This window comes from Vipera berus (genome assembly GCF_964194415.1).
Source record: "Vipera berus genome assembly, chromosome: W".
In the NCBI taxonomy this organism is placed as follows: Eukaryota; Metazoa; Chordata; class Lepidosauria; order Squamata; family Viperidae; genus Vipera; species Vipera berus.
This window is the reverse complement of record NC_138210.1, coordinates 24,323,748-24,347,679: the sequence shown is the minus strand read 5'-3', so window position 1 is coordinate 24,347,679 and position 23,932 is coordinate 24,323,748. Positions and strand designations below refer to the sequence as shown.

Genomic DNA, 23,932 nt, shown 5'->3' with positions numbered 1-23,932 from the left:
TACAAAGATTTTTAATGCATTGAAAGAACTACAGGCCCTTCTGGAAAGAAGAGAGAAAGTTATGAATCCTTTGCAGCAACTCTCAGGTCTGTTGTAAATTGCTGGGAGAGACATTCATGTTTATGTGGACATGATCAGAAAGGAAAGAGCAGTTGGTCACAACTTGTCTTCCTGAATGGAGAAATGTCTTATTAGAGATATTGGAGAATATATTGAATTGTTACTTTAAAAAAATAGTAAGAAATGGTGATGAATTTGGGATATTGTGAGAGCTTCTTCCTTCCATAACAGGACAGGAAAGTTTGATGTGACTTGACAACCTTGATGGCCATTCCAAGTGTTTAGAATGCTGGTGAAATGCATCTTAAGAATTTCAGGGAGGCCCACCATGCTTCAGAGGGGACCACAGGCTGGTCTAAATAAAGACAGTTGCAAGATGGAATCTGAGCTTCTCCCAGATAAATTGCACTATGATTCGGAGAACTATTATAGATACTCTATTAGTGGCTATAAAGTAAATCAAGGTATTATATTTGTGGCTTAGGTCCTGCAAGGATGGTTTTGGTCTTCTCCAAAACCTTTAAAAATATTTTCTAGAAATACCATCCTCTGGTTGCCAGTAATATAGAAAATCTCTGGCCCGTGTTACATCGCTGTTCTCCAAATTGCACTGAGTCCCAGTTTCCCTCCGGGTCCAATTCAGGGTGTTGGTCATCACCTTTAAAGCCCTTCACGGCATGGGTCCAAGCTACCTCAGAAACCGGCACACCCCAATGTGGTTTGCCTGCCCCATCTATGCTGGCAGAAGGGGCATGATGCGGACCCCATCAGCCAAGGAATTTTGACTGGTCAGATCTGGAAGAAGAGCCTTTTCTGCCATGGCTCCCGCCCTGTGGAACATCTTACCCCTGTGAGGTCAGATCCACTCCCACACTTTTGGCCTTCCAAAAGGCCTTACAGACATGGCTATACCAACTACCCTGGGGCCCCAATGGGGGTGTGGCACTTTGGAGGTGGCTGATGGAGTAGAGAACACCCCACCTCCTCCCTGTGCCCACTTTGCTGCCTCCCTCTCCATCCTGCATAGTTTTAATTGAACTTTAAATTTGAGAACTTTATTGTTTAATGTTTTATACAGTATTTTATTCAATGTCTGTAGAGTAAGCTAAAGTCAGCTTTGGTGAGATGGGTGGCATACAAGGTAAATAGATAGACGAACAGACAGACAGGTCCTTCAGATTTCTCCTTGAAAAATAAAGTGGCCCTTCATTATTCAGAAGTTGTGTGGCAATATATTGGAGTATGAAACAACACATACATTATTTGATGCAACTTTAAAAGGAGTGTTTTAATTTTCTTTGTACTGTTACTCATGGCACATGTAAGTTAATCCTATTTCCAATTGCTGGTTCTTTTTCAGTTCAGCAAGTGAAGGGGACATGGCACGTTTAATGAAACGGCGGCAAGCAAATACAAAAGCTATCCAACACCTTTGGTCAGCTATAGAAATCATCAGAAACCAGAAGCAAATTGCTAACATTGATCGTATTACAAAGTAAGTATCTTTTGAATAATGAAAAGATAGTATGAATCAAGGAGAAAACCAATCATACAAATGGTGCATCATCACAGAAAGAGTTTCCCTTGAGTAAGAATGATTTGTCTACTGTTGGTCAGAACAGAAAAGAATAAATGCTTCCCGAGATATCTCTCCAGATGTCAGCTCGGAGGAAAACGAACCAGTTCCAGGCACTTCTGGAGGGGAGATGGTTAATAGCTCCAAGCAGCTGTCTGAGAGGGATTTGGCTCAAGCACAGCTGCAGTAGGACAGCCCTGAGGCTTCAGGTGGAGAAAGCATGCAGCTGCAGCCAGTCAGTGATGAGGAAGAGAAACTGCCTTCTGCACCTGATCCAAGAAGACGTAAGGCAGAGAAAAGGCAGGACCAGAGAAGGTCAGCCCAATTACTCAGGAGGAGAAAGCCTCATCCTTCTTGATGGGCTGCACCAGAAGCTGGCTATTTAGCATAGTAGAAGCAATGCTGGGAACAATGTGTTCATTTCTTGCTGTGAGTTTTCTGGACGTTGTGAATCTTGACTTTGGATTGACACCGTGCCTTGACTTGGATCATGCCTTGTGAACTCTGGACTATTCTTGCATCATGAACCCTCTTGTGTTGTGGATTTAATTTTGCCTGGTGGGTTTATTTTGATTGGCCACTTGTGCACTCATTGGCCATTGCTCTGTGGACTAGCATTGGTCTGCTTGTGGCTGGACTTAATTGGGACAGTTCTGGGTTTTTGGTGAAGGGAGTTGCGGGGGAATATTAATAAATCCACTAAACCACAGTTATGTGTGCATGCGAGTGAGTGGGACATCACAATAACAAAGTTTTCTACCCCATTGTTGACAAATTGGAAGGAAGGGTGTTATGCTATTCCTGATATTTTTAGCATATTGCTAAACTGTTCCTGCCTTAGTTGTTAGAACACAAACCAGTGAAATTGAAGGGTGAGAATTTGAGGTTGGTATTATGATATGAATCAGTGCTGTTATTTTGAAGTTATGTCTCTTTCTAGTTTGAAAACCAGTTTATAAAATAAAGAGGTCTTTCAGCTTCAGATAAAAAATTGACCTTGAGGAAAATTGAAATCCTAGTGAACCTCATGTCATAAAATATTAATACCAACAAGAGTAATACTGTAATTATTACGAAAATATCTCCTTTGAGTGTATTATTGATATCCTAATATTCACAGCCTGGATTTGGAGAAAGGTTCTGTGTTGAAATTTAACAGTATGGTACAGTATCCTTTTTGTCAGGGTGCAGCACCCCTGTTCTGTTGTGTTTAATTCTACCATCACTGGTTGCTTGTGCAATTCTCTTCCAAAGTAATCATTTTCAATTTAGCTATCTAGAGTTATTCAGGAGATGAAGGTGTTTCACCAGGAAATTCTATAGCATGCATATACACAAATCTTTTTATTTAAATGGGCTGACAAACTATGCATCTTTTTCTTTCCATAGTTGGCATGTACCTTTCCCACAGGAGCATCAGAGATCAAGATCTGTGGGTGAGATTCACACCTATTTGCCACCTCAGGACTGATCCCTGATCCTAATGTTTCCCTTATTGTCAGTACTTGTTTGCTGCCTTCTTAAGTCTATTAATTTTTTGAGTGCTAGTTCCCATGTCTTAACATTGGTAATCTAGCCTGGATCAGGGCTAATGTTAGTTCTAGAGAAGGCCCAACTTTTTGCCTCTGAATAAGAGTAATAAGCTAGAGCAACATCCTGCAATTGCCTTGCTGTCTGTTTTGAGATATTGTAAAGGATTCTCATCCATATTATTGTTAAATTCCAATGAGATGGCACACATCTATTGTTTGAAGGGTGCATTACTGAGGTTTGGATATTTGACATCAAGTATCAGTTAAGACAAGTAAAACAGTGATTGAGATTGTCTAACATGAATAAGAAAGCACATACAGGTGAAACTCGAAAAATTAGAATATCGTGCAAAAGTTCATTTATTTCAGTAATGCAACTTAAAAGGGGAAACTAATATATGAGATAGACTCATTACATGCAAAGCAAGATAGTTCAAGCCGTGATTTGTCATAATTGTGATGATTATGGCGTACAGGTCATGAAAACCCCAAATCCACAATCTCAGAAAATTAGAATATTACATGCAATCAATAAAACAAGGAGTGTACATAGAACAATATCGGACCTCTGAGAAGTATAAGCATGCATACGTACTCAGTACTTGGTTTGGGCCCCTTTTGCAGCAATTACTGCCTTAGTGCGGTGTGGCATGGAAGCTATCAGCCTGTGGCACTGCTGAGGTGTTATGGAAGACCAGGATGCGTCAATAGCGGCCTTCAGCTCTTCTGCATTGTTCGGTCTCATGTCTCTCATCTTTCTCTTGGCAATGCCCCATAGATTCTCTATGGGGTTCAGGTCAAGCGAGTTTGCTGGCCAATCAAGCACAGTAATCCCACGGTCATTGAACCAGGTTTTGGTGCTTTTGGCAGTGTGGGCAGGTGCCAAGTCCTGCTGGAAAATGAAGTCAGCATCCCCATAAAGCTCATCTGCGGAAGGAAGCATGAAGTGCTCCAAAATCTCCTGGTAGACGGCTGCATTGACCCTGGACTTAATGAAGCACAGTGGACCAACACCAGCAGATGACATGGCTCCCCAAATCAACACAGACTGTGGAAACTTCACAATGGACTTCAAGCATCTTGCAGTGTGTGCCTCTCCATTCTTCCTCCAGACTCTGGGTCCTTGGTTTCCAAATGAGATGCAAAAGTTGCTCTCATCAGAAAAGAGGTCTTTGGACCACTGAGCAACAGACCAGGTCTGTTTTTCTTTAGCCCAGGTAAGACGCTTCTGACGTTGTTTGTTGTTCAGGAGCGGCTTGACAAGAGGAATACGACATTTGAAGCCCATGTCCAGGATCCGTCTGTGTGTGGTGGCGCTTGATGCACTGACTCCAGCCTCAGTCCACTCCTTGTGAAAGTCCCCAACACTTTTGAATGGCCTTTTCCTGACAATCCTCTCCAGGCTGCGGTCATCCCTGCTGCTTGTGCACCTTTTTCTTCCACACTTTTCCCTTCCACATAACTTTCTATTGATGTGCTTTGATACAGCACTTTGGGAACATCCAACTTCTTTTGCAATTACCTTTTGAGGCTTTCCCTCCTTATGGAGGGTGTCAATGATGGTTTTCTGCACAACTGTCAGGTCAGCAGTCTTCCCCATGATTGTGATTCCTACTGAACCAGACTGAGAGACCATTTAAAGGCTCAGGAACCCTTTGCAGGTGTTATGGCTTAATTAGCTGATTAGAGTGGGACACTTTGAGCCTAGAATATTGCACCTTTTCACAATATTCTAATTTTCTGAGATTGTGGATTTGGGGTTTTCATGAGCTGTACACCATAATCATCACAATTATGACAAATCACGGCTTGAACTATTTTGCTTTGCCTGTAATGAGTCTATCTCATATATTAGTTTCCCCTTTTATGTTGCATTACTGAAATAAATGAACTTTTGCACGATATTCTAATTTTTCGAGTTTCACCTGTATATCACCATACATAAATACATACACGTAAGTTTGGGTGCTGCTTGTCCATTTCCCCTTTCACTGTATCCACCCTCCTTCTCTCTCTTCCCTCTTCTCTACTTTCTTTCTCCCTTTCTCCTTTCTTTCCTACTTCCCTCTTCTTCCTCTCCTCTCCTCTTTCCCTCACCACTCCCCTCCCGTTTCTCCCCACTTCTCCTCCTTCCCTCCAACCTTCCTACTTCCTTCCCCCTCTTCTACTCTCTTCCCTCTCTCCTCTCCTTTCTTCCCTCCCTTTCCTTTTCCAATACAATTCAGGGGTGATGTCCGAGCAGCTCCTCTCCTTGGATTTTCAATGTCTATATTAGGTATGATAATATCCTTATCTCCTCATTTTTCTTCCACCTAAATTAGTGTTAGCTGTCTTTTAAGCATATTCTCTTTTTCACCCACTCATAAAATGATTTGATTATGTTCCAATAGGTTTTAGCTTCTGCACACGTCCACCACATATGATAGAAAGAGCCTGGTATTTGATGGCATTTCCAACATTTCATATATCTGTCCTTAAACATTTTAGCTAGTCTTTCTGGAGACATATGCCATCTGTAGACGATCTTGTACATATTTTCTTTAGACGCTGTCGCCATTGTCAGTTTATAGTTTCTTTCCCACAATTGCTGCCATCTATCTAATTCAATCGTATATCCAAAATTTCTTGACCATTTTATCACTGACTCCTTAACTTGCTCCTCCTCTAATTCCCTATATAATAAGTAGCTATACATTTTTTAATCCATTTTTCTTCAGTTCCCGTAAGTCTTTCATCTAACTCTGTTCTCCCCAAATTAAAACCATCTATTTTAGCATCTTTTTCATATCTAGATTGTATTTGCGTTCTCATGTACCAATCCATCTTTATTCCTTGTTCCTCTAATTGTTGTTTGGTTTTCAGCTTCCCCATATCTGTTAGTAGGTCTTTATATCTTATAATGTTTCCTATGTTAAACATATTGGGGTGTATTAACGCTTCCATCGTTGAGAGCCAATCTGGAATCCTCAAGTAATGCTTCCTCTTTATTTTCTCCCAAACCATCAATAAAGAATTCCTGATATGATGTCTCTGGAAATATCTGTGTATTCTATTTTTCCCATACCATATGGATGCATACCATCCCAACTGTAAATCATGTCCCTCTAATGTCAGTAATCTAGTATTCCTCAGTAAAATCCATTCTCTCATCCATGACATTACTGCAGCCTGGTAATATAATTCCCAATTAGGTAAGCTAAACCCACCTCTGAGTCTTGCATCCTGTAACATTTTTAAATTAATCCTTGCCTTTTTCCCCTGCCAAATATATTTCAAAATTAGTTTATTTAGCCCCTCAAAATATTTCTTTTCCAATCTTATTGGTATTGTTGAAAACAAAAACAACAATTGTGGTAATGTATTCATTTTGATTATTGCAATCCTGCCCATTAATGATAGTTGTACCTTTTTCCATTTATCCAAATCTACTTCGATTTGTCTTTTCAATTTGTAATAGTTATCTTCTTTAATTGTTGTACATCTTGCTGTCAGGTGAATCCCCAGATATTTTACCTTCTTTACAATCTGTATCTCTAACTTTCCCATCAATTCTTTTTTTTGTTTTTCAGTAATATTTTTCACTAACATTTTTGTTTTATCTTTATTAATCTTTAAACCTGCTACCTCACCATATTTTTCTATTTGTTCTGTTAATACAGGTCCTGTCTCTAGTGGCTCCTCCAAGATAAATACTAAATCATCTGCGAAAGCTTATATCTTATATTCTTCTCTCTTAACTTTCATACCTTTTATATCCTTATTCTGTCTTATAGTTCTATTTAGTATCTCTAGTGTCGATACAAACAATAATGGGGATAAAGGGCATCCCTGCCTTGTTCCCTTCATAATGTTAATCTTTTCAGTCATATCTCCATTAATCATTATTTTGGCTATTTGCTTATTGTAAATTGCTTTAATTACATTTATAAATTTCTCCCCAAAATCCATAATCTGTAGTTGTCTTATCATGAATTGCCAGTTCACATTGTCGAATGCTTTCTGTGCATCCAAAAACATCAATGCCATAAGTTTTTCGGGATATGTTTCATAATATTCTAATGTGTTTAATATAATTCGCATATTGTCTCTAATCTGTCTTTTGGGCAGGAACCCATTTTGATCCATATGTGTAAATTCGTTTAGGAACTTTTTAAGCCTTTCGGCCATGATTGATGTGAATATTTTATAGTCCACATTCAGCAGGAAATCGGTCTATAGTTCTTTATTTTCTGTATTTCCGTTTCTTCCTTTGGTATCAGGGTAATAAGTGCTTCCGACCACAAATCTGGTATCTTAGCTTCAGAGAGGAGTTCATGATAGAGTTCCAGCATTACATTGCCTAACAGTTCCTGCAATGTTCTATATAGTTCCGCTGGTAGCCCATCTGGTCCTGGTGTTTTGCCATTCTTTTGTTTTTTAATTGCTTCTGTTAATTCCATCATTGTTATTTTGTCTTCTAGTAGCTTTTTAAATTTCTCTGGTACTTTAGGTATCTCTTTTTTCCCAAGAATTGTTTTATCCTATCATCTGAAACTACTTGTTGCTTATATAAATTCTCATAATATTCCCAAGCTATTTTTTTCTTTTCTTCATTCCGGTGTTGTAAAGTCCCCTCGGCATCTTCCAGTTGTTTAATCCATCTCTTCTCTTTCTCCTTTTTAATTTTATATGTCAACCATCTCCCTGGTTTGTTTGCATGTTCAAAAAAGGTTTGTTTAGCTGCCTTTATTTTCCTTGCCACCTCTTCATTTTCTATTAAGTTCATTTTATGCTTGTTCAACTCCATTAAATTTTTAATCTTTTTGTTTTGTGTATCTTTCTGTAATTCTTTCTCAAGAGTCTTATATTCTTCCTCCAATTTTTCCCTAATTTGTCTTTTCTGTTTATTCTTTTTCCCCATATAAGATATAGCAAGTCCTCTCATGTACGCTTTCGCCGTATCCCAGACATTTTGAAGTGAGGTATCTTCTGTTTTGTTTTCCTTAAAGAAGAAAGTCATTTCTTTTTCCATATATTGCTGGAAGTCTTTTTCATTCAATGCAGTTTGATTTAATGTCCATCTTGATACTCCTTTCTCAGGTCTCTCACTCTTCTTGGGATCTGTTTTAACATCACTATCTCTCTTCCTTTATATTTTATTTTAACATTTGTCAGCTTCTGTAGTATATCCACCCTTAATGCTTTTTTAGTAAATCTTATATGCACCTCTCTGGGGAGAGTATTTCTCATTGCATATCTAGTGTATATTCTAAATATCTCATCTATATCATTAATTATCTTTTCCTTGCTTTCCTCCAATGCTTCTGCTAATATTCCTGCCATTACATCTGCTAGGTTCTCTCCCTTTTCTTCTTCAACATTTTGGAATCTTAAATAATAATCAGATCTATCTTGCTGTGTTGTGTTGTCCAGTGATTTCTGTGCCACTGGACTCTGTGATATTAGGACAGCTGTTGCTGGGTGTGTTGTGGTCTTCTTCATTTTCTCCCTTCATTTTCCCCAGTAGTTTGTAATCCAAATGTTGATGGGGTATTATAATCCAAATGTACTCCAAAAAAAAGTACGAAAAATTTCAGCGACAAGTAAAGGTGAGTACAAAGGAAAAAGGAAAGAAAAAGAGAAGGAAAAAGCCAAATATCCTTATATCTAAAAAAAGAGAAAATAATCCATACAGGTTATACTCTTTGTTCGTTTCAGAGTCTCTGTGCCTTAGTCCAAAAGAAAAAAAAATCAAAGTAAAAAACAATCCACCATTCCACAAACTAAAAAAAAACCCAGACTCTGTAAACGTCTTATCAGTGAGTTCAGCAGCTGTCATTCAAGGTCACTTACTCTCCCTTTTTTTCTTAAGCTTCAAGGGTATTCTCAACCGATATACTTGATTCATTGCCTTCTTTTGCCTTCCATTGTTATCCGCCGCTGCAGTTCCAGGAGAGGAGCAGTTTAAAAATCTGCTCCCCTGCCCCACTTCTCCACAGCTTCAAATTCTTCTTATTTCCCCCCCCCCCCCAGTTTCCAGCATTTAAGGATTCTCAGTCTTCTCACCCAGGCAATCCTCCAAACTTACTTTCAAGATCTTCCAAGTGGCCGCCCTGGCTTGTGATGGCTCGCAATGGCCATCTGACAGCTGCTGGTCCGGGAAACTTCCATTGGCTCTCCAGGAGGTTGCGATCTCTCCTGTGCTGCCAAAACTGTGCCTCCCTTCTTCACCGTCCCTACAGGACAGCTCTGATCTGTCTGAAACTAAGACAGATCCCCCAAACAGCGGAAAAGCGATGTTCTGTACCAGCCTACTACCGGCCCTGCAGAAAAGGCAGGGACAACCCCTTTACAAAACGGCAAGAGGCTGGAACTAAGCCTGCCAAATTTATTAACATAAAACAGAGCAAACAGAGCAAACAGAGCAAACACGAACCATGAAACAGGAGCTATTCAAACGGTTGCCTTCAGCAAACCAGCCCTCCCACACATTCCCCTTTTAAACAGTTCAGGGCGTGGCTTCTCTCTGCCTCCTTCTGAGGTGCCCCATTGCCTTCCTCTGTTTACTCCTGATTGACTGCCTCCTGCGTCGGGCGTCCTTGAACAGGGCCAGCTGTGGGTCATCTTCATCCACGCTGTCAGGCTCACACAGCTGGGTCTGCGTCGTAACCAGATGGGAGGGGCCTGGCTGAGGGCTCTGCGGAGCCTCAAGGCTATCCTCAGCAAGCTCTCCAACACCCCCCTCCTCCTCCTCTGAATCATCCGACCCAACTGCCGAACCCACAGGCTGACCCTGAATCACAACAAGTGACAATCCTTCGGGAGCTTCCAAAGGATGTCGTCCCACCATGGTGCTGCCACTGGCCCCGCCCCCAAAGTGATATTTGCTTCTATCCACGTATTTGGAAGTTTAGCCTCCAACAAGAGTTCATTACAAAGTTTTATATAACTCTGCCGGTAGTCCATCTGGCCCCAGTGTTTTTTCATTTTTTGTCTTCTTATGGCCTCTGTTATTTCCATCATTGTTATTTTTTCCTCTAACATATTGTTATAGGTTTCTGGAATTTTTGGAAGGTTATTTCCTTCCAAATATTGAATCATTCTCTCTCTTGAAATTTCTTCTATGTCATAAAGTTTTTTGTAGTATAATTTAATTATCTTTTTTATTTCTTCATTTTTAAATTATAGACCACCTTTTTCATCTACTAATTTGTTTATAATTTTCTTCTCCTTCTGTTTTTTAAGTTTATAAGCTAACCATCTTCCTGGTTTATTTGCATTTTCAAAAAAAAGTTTTGTTTTGCTCTTTTTATTTGCTGTGCCAGTTTTTCTGAGACCAACAAATTAATGTATGTTTTATTATTTCCATTTCTCTTTTCAAGGCCTTCTTTTGCGGATTCATTTGTAGGTGTGATTCTAATTTTCCAAATTTCTCTTTTAATAGTACATACTGCTGTCTTTTCTGTTTATTTTTCTTTGCCAAGTAAGTTATAGCTATACCTCTAAAATATGCTTTAGCTGTTTCCCATACATTTTTAGTGTTGTGTCTTCTTTTTTATTTTCTTTAAAAAACTCCATTTCTTTTGTTGCTAGTTCTATAAATTCTCTTTCTTTTAATACAGATTGGTTCAGAGTCCATCTTAATTTTTTTGTATTCCTCTCCAATTCACTTTTAAAGGATTGTGGTCTGCCCATGTGCCTGGTTCTATCTCAATTTCCTATATATTCATCCTCAATTCAGGTGTCATCCAAATCATATCAATTCTAGACCAGGACTTATGACTATTTGAATAAAATGTATATTGTAATTTTCCTGGATTAATTTCCCTCCAAACATCTTGTATTCCAATCTCTTCTGTCATATTAAAAAAAGCCTTAGGTAGTTTTCTTCTTCCAGTTTTTCCTGTTTTACTGCTTTTATAGTCTATTGTCCCATCCACAATCGCATTAAAATCTCCTACTAGACAAATGTTTTGGTACTCCAATTCTGTTATTTTTCTATGAAGATTTTGATAAAATTCTTCCTGGTTGTTGCTTGGTGCATATATTACTACTAACAATATTTGTTTTTGATGTAAATATATTTCTACCATCACAATTGTTCCTTCTTCATCTGAATAAATCATTTTAGAGTCTATTGTCTCTTTAATATATACCGCAACACCTCTTTTCTTTTGTTGCGCTGATGCATGACAAAGTTTTCCAATTTTTGGGTATTCCAACAGCTTATAATGTTGTTTTTTTATATGTGTCTCTTGCAAACAAATTATATCTATCTTTAATTTCTGTAGTTTCCTAAAAGTTTTGCTTCTTTTTGATGGGGAGTTTAATCCATTTATGTTCATTGAAAAAATTCCATTTTCTTTCTCCATTTCAGTTATTTATATTTAGGTCTAGCAGATCTCGTAATCCTCTGTTCTCTGGCCATTCCTTCACTCTCTTGCTCAGATTTCGCTTTCTGTTCTAATTGTATAGGTGTTTCTTCTGTTGCGTCTTCCGCTTGTTTCTGTTCTTTTCTCTCCTCTTGTCAACGTTGCGCTCCTTCATCTAGAAATGCTCTATTTGTTTCGTCAAAATCTTCTGCTTTCCAGATTGAATCCAATCAGTATCTTGTATTATTCCAGTTGATTAAAATCGCTTCTGGCATCAATCATCTAAAGTTTATGCCTTTTGTAATCAGCTTTGTGGTTAAAAAAATGATATTGTCTTTGAGTATCTCTTACTCTTTTAGGTATCTGCTTTAAGACCACAATTTCTTTACTCTTATATTGTAATGATTCCTCTCGAACTCTCCTCAGTATTTCATCCTGTGTTGTTTTCTTTATGAATCTCATGTGCACTTCTCTGGGTAGTTTGTGTTTTCTTGCATAGCTTGAATTCATTTGGAATATTTCATCTATCTCCATTTGCATCTCTGCTCCGTCTGCTTTCAAGGCCTCTGCCAAAAGCTCAATAATCACAACTGCTATATTTTCTTCTCTATCTTCAGGGATATTTTGAAATCTTAGGTAATGTTCTGCTTTTTCCATTTCGAGGATCACCACCACTCCTTCAAGATTTTGATTTGCTTGTTCTAGTTTCTCATTTTCTTGCAGTAGTATTTCGATTTTTTATCAATAGCTTCTGTTTTATTTTCCATTTTCTAAATTCTTTGTTCATTTTTAAGCACCATTTGATGAACTTCAAATTGAGACTTTAGATTCAAGATTTCTTCACTTAATTTGTCAAATTTACTTTTTGTCTCTTCATGATTTTTTGCATTGATTCTTGAATCAATTTTAATGTAGATTGCATTTCATTTTGTGCAGTGCTTATTTTCTCACACTGCAACATTTTTTCAATAGATCCCTGGGTTGTTGGAGTGGGTGTTTCAACAAGAGGGTGCAGAGGAAGTCTTTTTCATGAGTCTGGTAAGGTTTGATGTACTCATTCTTCCAGCCAACTATCTTAGGCTAAAATCCAAAATGTAAAGGGAGCCAACTTCTTTAGACTAAATCCAATATCTCAGGGAGAGAAAACAGAATAAAGCAGGCAACAAGAAAAAAGAAAAAAAAGCCAACTGTCTTAGGTTAAAATCCAGCCAAGAAAAAACAAATCCACTTCTTTAGGCCAAATCCAACTCCTCCAGCTGGGTCTCAGATGTAAAACATTTGCTGTCTTCAAATAATTTCTGTTTTACTTATATCCAGAGTCAACAAGTCTAGCTATAAAGAGTCTTCTCACTTAAAAATTCACGCAAAGGCACTTTGTTTAGGACAGGTGTTGTTCAAGGTCATATACTATAAGATTATTTTATTGTTTAATATTACTATAATATCTTCTTTCACCACTAGATGTCCTTGTAGTAGGCTGTTTAATCAATGTCTGGTTTTTAAAAATTGTTACAAAGTTTTTCCACCACTTGTAAATTACAGGTGAAACTTGAAAAATTAGAATATCGTGCAAAAGTTCATTTATTTCAGTAATGCAACTTAAAAGGGGAAACTAATACATGAGATAGACTCATTACATGCAAAGCAAGATAGTTCAAGCTGTGATTTGTCATAATTGTGATGATTATGGCATACAGCTCATGAAAACCCCAAATCCACAATCTCAGAAAATTAGAATATTACATGCAATCAATAAAACAAGGACTGTACATAGAACAATATCAGACCTCTGAAAAGTATAAGCATGCATATGTACTCAGTACTTGGTTTGGGCCCCTTTTGCAGCAATTACTGCCTCAATGAGCATGGCATGGAAGCTATCAGCCTGTGGCACTGCTGAGGTGTTATGGAAGACCAGGATGCTTCAATAGCGGCCTTCAGCTCTTCTGCATTGTTCGGTCTCATGTCTCTCATCTTTCTCTTGGCAATGCCCCATAGATTCTCTGTGGGGTTCAGGTCAGGCGAGTTTGCTGGCCAATCAAGCACAGTAATCCCACGGTCATTGAACCAGGTTTTGGTGCTTTTGGCAGTGTGGGCAGGTGCCAAGTCCTGCTGGAAAATGAAGTCAGCATCCCCATAAAGCTCGTCTGCGGAAGGAAGCATGGAGTGCTCCAAAATCTCCTGGTAGATGGCTACGTTGACCCTGGACTTAATGAAGCACAGTGGACCAACACCAGCAGATGACATGGCTGCCCAAATCAACACAGACTGTGGAAACTTCACACTGGACTTCAAGCATCTTGCAGTGTGTGCCTCTCCATTCTTCCTCCAGACTCTGGGTCCTTGGTTTTCAAATGAGATACAAAAGTTGGACTTTGGACCACTGAGCAACAGATCAGGTCTGTTTTTCTTTAGCCCAGGTAAGACGCTTCCGACGTTGTTTGTTGTTCAGGAGCGGCTTGACAAGAGGAATACGACATTTGAAGCCCATGTCCAGGATCCGTCTGTGTGTGGTGGTGCTTGATGCACTGACTCCAGCCTCAGTCCACTCCTTGTGAAAGTCCCCAACACTTTTGAATGGCCTTTTCCTGACAATCCTCTCCAGGCTGCGGTCATCCCTGCTGCTTGTGCACCTTTTTCTTCCACACTTTTCCCTTCCACATAACTTTCTATTGATGTGCTTTGATACAGCACTTTGGGAACATCCAACCTCTTTTGCAATTACCTTTTGAGGCTTTCCCTCCTTATGGAGGGTGTCAATGATGGTTTTCTGCACAACTGTCAGGTCAGCAGTCTTCCCCATGATTGTGATTCCTACTGAACCAGACTGAGAGACCATTTAAAGGCTCAGGAACCCTTTGCAGGTGTTATGGCTTAAATTAGCTGATTAGAGTGGGACACTTTGAGCCTAGAATATTGCACCTTTTCACAATATTCTAATTTTCTGAGATTGTGGATTTGGGGTTTTCATGAGCTGTACACCATAATTATCACAATTATGACAAATCACAGCTTGAACTATCTTGCTTTGCATGTAATGAGTCTATCTCATATATTAGTTTCCCCTTTTATGTTGCATTACTGAAATAAATGAACTTTTGCACGATATTCTAATTTTTCGAGTTTCACCTGTAGGACAACTCCATTAATCTTTTTTGAACCAGTGGATATAAATTCCTTCCCTAGTCATTTATTTGTTAAGTATTTCTTATCTTGTTTCTTGCTATCTGTTTCTTGAAGGCAGATTATATCAACATTGTTTCTCCTCAGATAATGAAATAGTTTTTTACACCTAGATGAGGCATTTGCCCCATTAATATTCCATGTAATATACTTAACCTCCATCTTTAGACAAAGTAGCAGGTTCCTGTACAGATATCTCAGCTGTATCTTCTTCTTCAGTACCACTGTTTTGAGGTTGTTCTACCTCGGGTTTCTTGTCTATATCCATTTCTTCAGCTGAATCTGAAATTAGTTTATGTCTAATCAGAAAGCCCTTGGCTTTTTCTATAGAATTCAATCTAAATCTTTTCTCCTGATAGGTAAGTATCACTTTTTCAAGTTTATCCCAGCAAAAGGGGTTTTTTTTTTCTCATTCAGGCTATCAGTAAGGAAAGCATAAGCTTTCCTTTTTCTCAGAATTCTAACCGGAATTTCCTTCAACACAATTATATCCACATTTTCCATTCTCAGTTTTAATTTAAAGTGGTAATCCAAGACGTAATCTCTTGTTGTTCTCCTTACAAAGTGAACTAAGACATCCCTTGGTAATTTTCTCATAGTAGCAAATCTGGAGTTTACTCTATAGATTTTGTCTAATTCCATATCAAGATTTTTTTTACTCCCAATTAATCAACTGAGCCAAAGCTTTAACCATCCTTAATCTAATAACTTCTCCTGACAGTTCAGGAATTGTTCGAAATCTTAATTGAAATTCTTTAATCTGAGTTTCCAAAATTGCCCTCTCGTCCAAGTCAGCTTCATACAAAATATTTGTCTTCTCCATTCCATAAGGTCCACTCTATCCTCCACCTGCTTGAGATCTCCAGTCAAGTGTTGGATTTCCCCACAGAGTTCCTTTGCAAGAGCATCAAATTTGGCTTCAAGCTTTGTTCCCATTGCCCAAATTAGTTCAGGTGTTTTAGCTGTATATTCATCCAAAAAAGGCCTTAAAAATTCTATATCTCCTGAAAAGCTCTCTGGTTTTTCCGTCCTCTTACAGGTGGCCATCCTTTTAATATATGGCTAAAACCTATTTGGTATGGCTAGTCTAGAGCAGGGGTCGGCAATCTTAAACACTCAGAGCGCCACTTGGACCTGTTTCCCAGAGAAAAAAAACACTGGGAGCTGCAAAACTCTCTCAAGTGCACACAGACGCAAAGGGGGGGAACTTGATTGAAGAGTTTAATTAAAAAGAAATAGAGGGTGCTGTGCATGAGTTCTCTCTCTCTCTCTCTCTCTCTCTCTCTCTCCCCTCCCTATCTCTCCCTATCTTTCTCTCTCTCACTCTCTCTCCCCCCCTCTCTCACTCTCTCCGATCTTCTGCTCACCTGGCAAGCTGGCTTCACGCTGTTCTGGACAAGCTGACACACATTCTTATTGGGCTGGCTCTCCTGCCTTGCTTTCTGCTGCTTCCTGCTTCCTGTGGAGATGCAGCAAAGGCAGGAGCCCTGCCCAATAAGCTTGTCAGCTTCTTGGAGAACAGTGTGAGTTACACAGAGAGAGAAAGAGAGAGAGAGAGAAGGGAAGCGGAAGTACCTCTCTCTGTCTTTCTCTCTCTGCAAATGGCTGGGAGGCGCAGGAGAAGGCTGAAAGAGCCTTCCAGTACTTGAGGGGTTGTCACAGAGAAGGGGAAAACCTATTCTCCAAAGCACCTGAGGGCAAGACAAGAAGTAACAGGTGGAAGATCATTAAAGAAAGATCCAACCTAGAACTAAGGAGAAATTTCCTGACCATGAGAACAATTGATCAGTGGAATTGCCTTCAGACGTTGTGGGTGCTCCATCACTGGAGGTTTTCAAAAAGAGATTGGACAACCATTTGTCTGGAATGGTACAGGGTCTCCTGCTCGAGCAGGGGGTTGGACTAGAAGAACTCCAAGGTCCCTTCTAACCCTGTTATTCTATGTTCTGTGTTATGATGGCATTGGAAAATGTGACTTATGAGCTGCCCTAGAAGTTAAGTCTGTCATACAACCCCTGCAGTCATTTGATCACAATTTGGGAACTTGGCAATTTGGGGTTTTCATGAGCTGTATGCCATAATCATCACAATTATGACAAATCACGGCTTGAACTATCTTGCTTTGCATGTAATGAGTCTATCTCATATATTAGTTTCCCCTTTTAAGTTGCATTACTGAAATAAATGAACTTTTGCACGATATTCTAATTTTTCGAGTTTCACCTGTATATAGAAAACCCCAACTTGAACCTAAGTCACTCTTAGCAGATGAACATGGTAGATTTGTAGTGGTGGAAATTGAACTTAATGGAATAAAATAATAGTAATGGGCCTATACAGACCAAATGATGATAAAAGTATTTTTAAAAATATTTTATGGATCAATTACTACCCTTTTCTTTTTTTTTTATTGAAAAGTTTTAAAATACAGTTTTCCCTTAAGAAACCCCCCTTCCCCCTCCCTGCTCCCCCCCTACCTCCCCCCAACCTCCCTCCCTCCCCCCCTCCCTCCACCCTCCCCCTCCCCCCCCCGACTTCCCAGAGCTAAATACAAGGTATATATATAAAAAGCAATCATAAACAATCATATACTAACAACTATAAGTTCTAAAATCCATCACTCTCTAGCTTATATAGGATAAGACACACCTTAACAATATTAAATATATATAAAAAACTAGAATAAAAAAAAGAAAAAAAAAACGAAAGAAGACTTATTCAAATGCTACGTAAAACTTCTTAACCCTATACTTGTTCTGGATAAACTCAATCCATTTTCTCCATTCCATAATATAGCGTTCTTGCGAATGATCTTTCAAATAAGCCGAAATCTTCGCCATCTCTGCCAGGTCGGAAACCTTTAAAGTCCACTCTTCTATGGTCGGCAGTTCCTCTTTCTTCCAATATTGGCCTATCAAAAGTCTTGCCGCCGTAATTAAGTTCAACATCAGCTTAGTGTCCACAACTGTAGCGTCTGCAATTATTCCCAACAAAAAAAGTTGCGGAGAAAACTTTATCCTCTGTTTAAAAATCTTCTGCATATTCCACCAGACTTTTATCCAAAAAGCCTTAACCTTTTTACAGGTCCACCATATGTGGAAATACGTTGCATCTTCATCACCACACCTCCAACACTTAGGCTGATAATTCGGATACATACTTGCAAGCTTTTTAGGATCTAGATGCCATCTATAAAACATTTTGTAAAAGTTCTCTCTTAAATTTTGAGCTTGTGTAAATTTTACGTTCCTCACCCAAATCTTTTCCCACATGTCCATTGTAATAACTTCCTGGATATTTTGGGCCCATTTTATCATACAGTCCTTAACAAGCTCTGTTTCCGAGTCAATCTCTATCAATGCAAGGTATATCCGTTTAATATGTGCTAACCCCTGATTTCTAATCTGCTTTATCAAATTTCCATCAGTCATTGTAAATCCATTTTTCTGGTCTTCTTTCCACCTGGCCTGTAATTGAATATATTGAAACCAAGATTGAACAACCTTCTCTTCTCGCAAGAGGCTATATGATTTCAAACACCAAACATTCCTTTCCAGGCTTAAAATTTCCTTGTACGTAGTCACATCATGTTTGAAACCAGCATGTATATTTTCTATTGCGTGTTTTGGAATTGCCCACAATGGTATCTTGCTGCTTAACTTATGTCTATACTTCTTCCAAACTCTCAGCAATGCCTGTCTTAAAATATGCATCCTAAACACAGTATCTACCTTCTTATCATACAACAAATATGCATGCCAGCCAAACAACAAATCATGGCCCTCAAGATTTAATAACCTCAATTGCGTCAAATTAATCCAATCACTTATTCCTACTAATGCAGCAGCTTCATAATATAATTTGAGATTAGGCAGTTTAAGGCCACCTCTCTCACGAGTATCCTGCATAATCTTAAGTTTAACTCGTGGCTTTTTCCCTGCCCACACAAATTTATTGATACCTCGCTGCCATTCCTCCAGATTAGAATCTTTCTTAAGAATCGGTATCATTTGAAACAAAAATAAAAATTTGGGCAGGACATTCATTTTCACTGCTGCAATCCGTCCCAGCAAAGACAATTGCAATTTTTGCCAACTCTCCAATTCCTTTTGAATTTTCCCCCATAGTTTTTCATAGTTATTTTTATATAGCTTTGTATTAGAGGGCGACAAAATCACCCCCAGATATTTAACCCTTTTAACAATCTCAAATCCAGTTAATCCTTCTAAGAGAGCCTTCTGTGAAACTGTCATATTTCTAGCCAAAATTTTAGTTTTCTGTATATTTACTTTAAATCCAGAAACCTTCCCATATTGTGTTATTATCTCCATCAGGTCCACAACAGAGTTCTCTGGCTGGGTCACTGTAACAACCAGATCATCTGCAAATGCTCTCAATCTATAGTCCTGATCCCCAACTTGTATCCCTTTAATTTTTTCCGAGTTCCGAATCTTAACCAATAGTATCTCTAATGTTAACACAAATAACAAGGGCGATAACGGACACCCTTGCCTTGTGCCCTTCTCAATATTACATACTACTGTCAGGCTATTGTTAACTATAATTCGGGCAGTTTGTTTTTGATATAATGCCCTAATCGGCTGTAAAAAATTTTCCCCAAAATCCATTTTATCTAAAACTTTCAACAAAAATTGCCAATTCAATTGATCAAAGGCCTTTTCAGCATCTAAAAAAATTAGCGCTGCAGAGATCTGGTTGTGCCTTTCCAAAAACTCTAACACATCAACTATATGTCTCACATTATTTTTCATTTGCCTACCACTAATAAACCCCGTTTGATCCCCATGAATCACCTGTTGCAGAACCCTCATCAGTCTATTAGCCAAAACCTTAGCAAATATCTTATAATCTGTATTTAAAAGCGATATCGGTCTGTAATTTTTAACTAAAGTAGCATCCTGGTCTTCCTTCGGAATCAAAGAGATAAAAGCTGTTCTCCAAGACGGAGGCACCTTTCCCCCCCTCTGGATTGTCTGGAACAGTTCCTTTAACGGTTTTATCATCTCTAATTGTAAGTTTTTATAATAGGCCGCAGTCAAGCCATCCGTGCCTGGTGCTTTATCCACCTTCAGTTCCTTAATAGCTATAAAAATTTCTTCTTCTGTAATCAGTTGATTAATCCCCTCTTTTTGTACTTGCGTAAGAACCGGGATGCTAGCCTTCTCCAAATACGTATCAATATCTTTTGCATTAATGTCCTCTTTAGTATATAATTTCGAGTAAAAATCCACAAAGGCATCCTTAATAAGATTCTGTTGATACACAACCCTTCCTTTATACTCAATCTTATCTATATTAGATGCCCTTTGTTTTTTCCTCAGTCTATAAGCTAACCATCTGCCTGGTTTATTAGCATTGCAGAAAGTATTATGCCTAGCAAACCGCAGATTGGTCGCCACTTGATCAGCCATTAATTTATCAAATTGTCCTCTTAACAATCTAATAGCCTCCTTGATCTTCACATCCTCTGGGTTCAAAATCAAAGCCTTTTCTTTTTCCTTTATTTCATTCTCCAGTTCTTTCCTTCTAGTTTCCACTGCACGTCTATGTCTATTATTCATATATATCAACACCCCTCTCATATAGGCCTTGCTAGCATCCCAAACCATATCCATAGAGGTACCCTTATTCATATTAATCTCAAAAAAATCCTTCATCCGCTGTTTGCATTCTTCCACATTTCTCTGATTTCTAAACAAATTCTCATTTACGCGCCATGAGCGCCTATCTCCTTTTTCCTTATCAATCTCCAACCACACTGGACTGTGATCGGAGATAGTTCTTGCGCAGATCTTCACCTTTTTAGTTCTCAAAATAAAATCATTAGTCAACAAAATAAAGTCAATCCTCGAAAAAGATTGGTGTCTATCAGAATAAAAAGTATAATCCTTCTCCTGCAGATGTCTCTCACGCCAAATATCTCGCAATTCCAGGTCATCCTTCATTTCAAAAAAAGATTTAGGCAGTCTAGCGTGACTTGGAATGCGCTTAAAGGCTCCAGCCTTATCCAACTGTACATCCATAACTCCATTCCAGTCCCCCATAAAAATAAAGGATTTATAATCCAACTGGGTAAGCTTTGTATGAAGTAAACTAAAAAAGTCAGCTTGTTGTTGATTCGGTGCATATAATCCAACTAAAAGCGTCTTTTTACCTGCTAACAACAGCTCGATCATAACATATCTTCCATGCTTATCTGCTTCGATTAGATCCGCTGTTAAGGCACTTTTGACATAAACAACCACTCCATTTTTCTTATTCTCTGCAGAAGCAACAAATTGCGTACCCAGCCTCGAGTTCAATAAGTACTTTTGGTCCAAAACTCTAATATGCGTTTCTTGCAGGCATATAACATCTATCTTAAATTGTTTTAAATATTGAAAAACTTTCTTCCTCTTCTGCGGTGAATTTAGTCCATTAACATTCCAGGTTAAAAATTTAGTTGCCATGTATATCCTCGAAAAGCTCTTGGACCACAGCTTTGATAGGACTAGCTTCCTTAGGCCGTGCTCCTCCCACAGCTTGGCTATGAATGCGTTGTGAAGAATCTGAAGGCTTTTGCTGATCTTGTTCTTTTATTTTCTTTGCTCGTTTTAAAGCAGCACGTGTCACTCTTTGCTCTCTAGGATCATCCAAAGAAATTATAGCTTGATCTCCTCCAGCACCAATTTCCTCTGTTTCCTCCTCTTGTTGTTCTTCTTCGCCAGATCCCTTTCCAGCTTCCAGAAGCGTTAATGGGGTTGCTTTTAAGACATTATTGTAGAAATCACGCGCTTGTTTCACAGTAATCAGCCTGTACCTTTTACCTTCATACATAATTACTACCCTTTTCATATGAAAATTGGTTTATGTTGGGGGACTGGAATGCGGTGACTTTACCAGCTTTGGGGGTTATGTTGACAAACACAAATACAAAATTGTTTCAAAATAATTATGTACCTCTCTGGAATGATATTAAAAAGTATTTACAAAGATTACATTTATCACCACTGGGCAGAATTTCCGTGATTAAGATGAATGTTTTACCAAATATGCTCTTTCTGTTTCAGACAATACCAATACTTGCAACTGATGCCATTTAAACAATGGCAGAGGGATATTTCCAAGTTTATATGGCAAGGGAAGAAACCAAGAATTACTGCAAGATGCTAAGGAAAGAGGGGGTCTGGGTTTACCAGATTTGAAATTGTATTTTGATGCATGTTGTTTGGTCTGGCTAAAAGACTGGGTGAACCTCCAGAACAAGAGGCTACTTGATTTGGAAGGTCATGAATTAAGGTTTGAATGGCACAGTTATTTATGGTATGATAAAGTTAAAGTAAATGTTGATTTAAACAATCATTTTATTAGATGTGCCATATTAAGAGTTTGGAATAAATATAAAATGAGATATTTTACAAAGTTGCCTCTTTGGGTGTCCCTCCAAGAAGCTTTTTTTAGAAAAGAAAAGGCAGTGAAGCCGGAACGGGTAGATGTATGGTAAAATAATATCTTTTAAGTTTGGTGACCCTACCCTCAAGTCTAAGGAAGAGTTAGAATTAGAAGGTCATGTCTGCCATTGGTTTACATACTTACAAATGAAAGAAAGATTCAAACCAAATAAAAAGAGTCATGGGTTTGATTTTGTTAAAAACGAATTGGAAATTTCACTATGTGGTAGCGATGACCATATTATTGCTAAAGTTTAAAAAACGTTAGTGAAATTGAATTTGGAAAGAGAACATGTAAAACATTGTATGATTCAGTGGGCAAGGAACTTGGGGTATAATGTGATGCTTGAACAATGGGAGAATATGTGGACGAAAGGTTTAAAATTCACACTAAATTATAAATTAAAAGAAAACTTTCATAAGATGATATATCGCTGGTATTTAACACCAGATAAGTTATCAAGAATGTATAAAGGTACTTCAAATGAATGTTGGAAATGTAAATGTAAAGAAGGGACTTTTTATCATTTATGGTGGACATGTGATAAAGCAAAGAAATATTGCATTAGGATTCATATTCTAATGCAGAAAATTCTTAAACTGAGTATAAAGATAAAATCAAACTTTTCTTCTGGGTCTAATGGAAAAAGTTTTGGAAAAAAATATGGAACTCTGATTTTATATATATTGATGGCAGCAAGACTATGCACAAAAATGGAATGATATTTGGATTCCCACCATGGATGAATGGCTACAAAAGTTGATGGAGTTAGCAGAGATGACTAAATTGACTGTTTTAATAAAAGAAAAGAATGTAAGACTTTGTGCTTGAGGTAGAAAAAAATGATACTTTGATTTTGGGTTTTACTGATTAGATTGATTTGTTGATATAAAAATGGCTAGTTCATACTACCATAGAAATGTAAAAGGTTGAGGTTTGATGCTTGTTATATCTTCGGTTCTTTAGGCATTGAATGAGACAGGAGCGTTGAAACAGCAACAAATTTATTCACTCAGAAAAGAAGCAGCCCTAATAGCTGCTGCACAGCTATTTATACAGTTAGCCTCTAGGCGGCAACCAATTGGTTTAAAGTAAGTTTCCCGCCCAAACCTAATTATCAGCTTGGAGACAGCCAGTCTGGCTTTCAGTAACAACAACCGTTAAGCAATACAGCAATCTAGGTCAGACATTAAGCAAGTGATTAAAACAGTTGTGGCCAATACATTACACCTCTTCCCCCTAGATAGCACAAACTCTCAAATGCTTTACGTAGTCCTGCAGATACTTAGGCGGCCTTCTTGACCATTCTGAACATCTAGGGGTTGCAGGGATCTCCCGGTCTGTTGTGGCACGTCAGCTTCCGCAATTCCTGGATGAAGCAGACTATCTGGACCTGTACCAGTCTGGTTTCAGACCTGGTTACAGCATGGAAACGGCATTGGTCGCACTGGTAGATGATCTCTGGCGGGCCCGGGACAGGGGTTGCTCCTCTGTCCTGGTCCTACTTGACCTCTCAGCGGCTTTTGATACCATCGACCATGGTATCCTGCTGCGACGGCTTGAGGGGTTGGGAGTGGGAGGCATTGTTTTACAGTGGTTCTCCTCCTACCTCTCGGGCCGTTTGCAGTTTGTAGTGGCAAGGGGGCAGAGATCTACCCTGAGGCCCCTTTCTTGTGGGGTACCTCAGGGGTCAGTTCTCTCCCCCCTCCTGTTCAACATCTATATGAAGGGGCTGGGTGAGATCATCCGTGGCTTTGGGGTGAGCTATGACCAATATG

At 38.7% G+C, this 23,932-nt stretch overlaps 1 protein-coding gene across 7 annotated transcripts in view; it reads left to right on the top strand.

The window, feature by feature from the left end:
- Positions 1-1,439: 1,439 nt before the first annotated feature.
- LOC308676210 (zinc finger MYND domain-containing protein 11-like) overlaps positions 1,440-23,932 on the top strand; it is a gene marked incomplete at its 5' end in the record, with an annotated part of 221,583 nt that continues 199,090 nt past the window's right edge. For all 7 annotated transcript variants that reach the window (XM_081341992.1, XM_081341993.1, XM_081341991.1 and 4 more), the window contains one exon: positions 1,440-1,555. In XM_081341992.1, coding sequence (XP_081198118.1) covers positions 1,440-1,555 — 116 coding nt within the window. The remainder of the gene's footprint in view (positions 1,556-23,932) is intronic.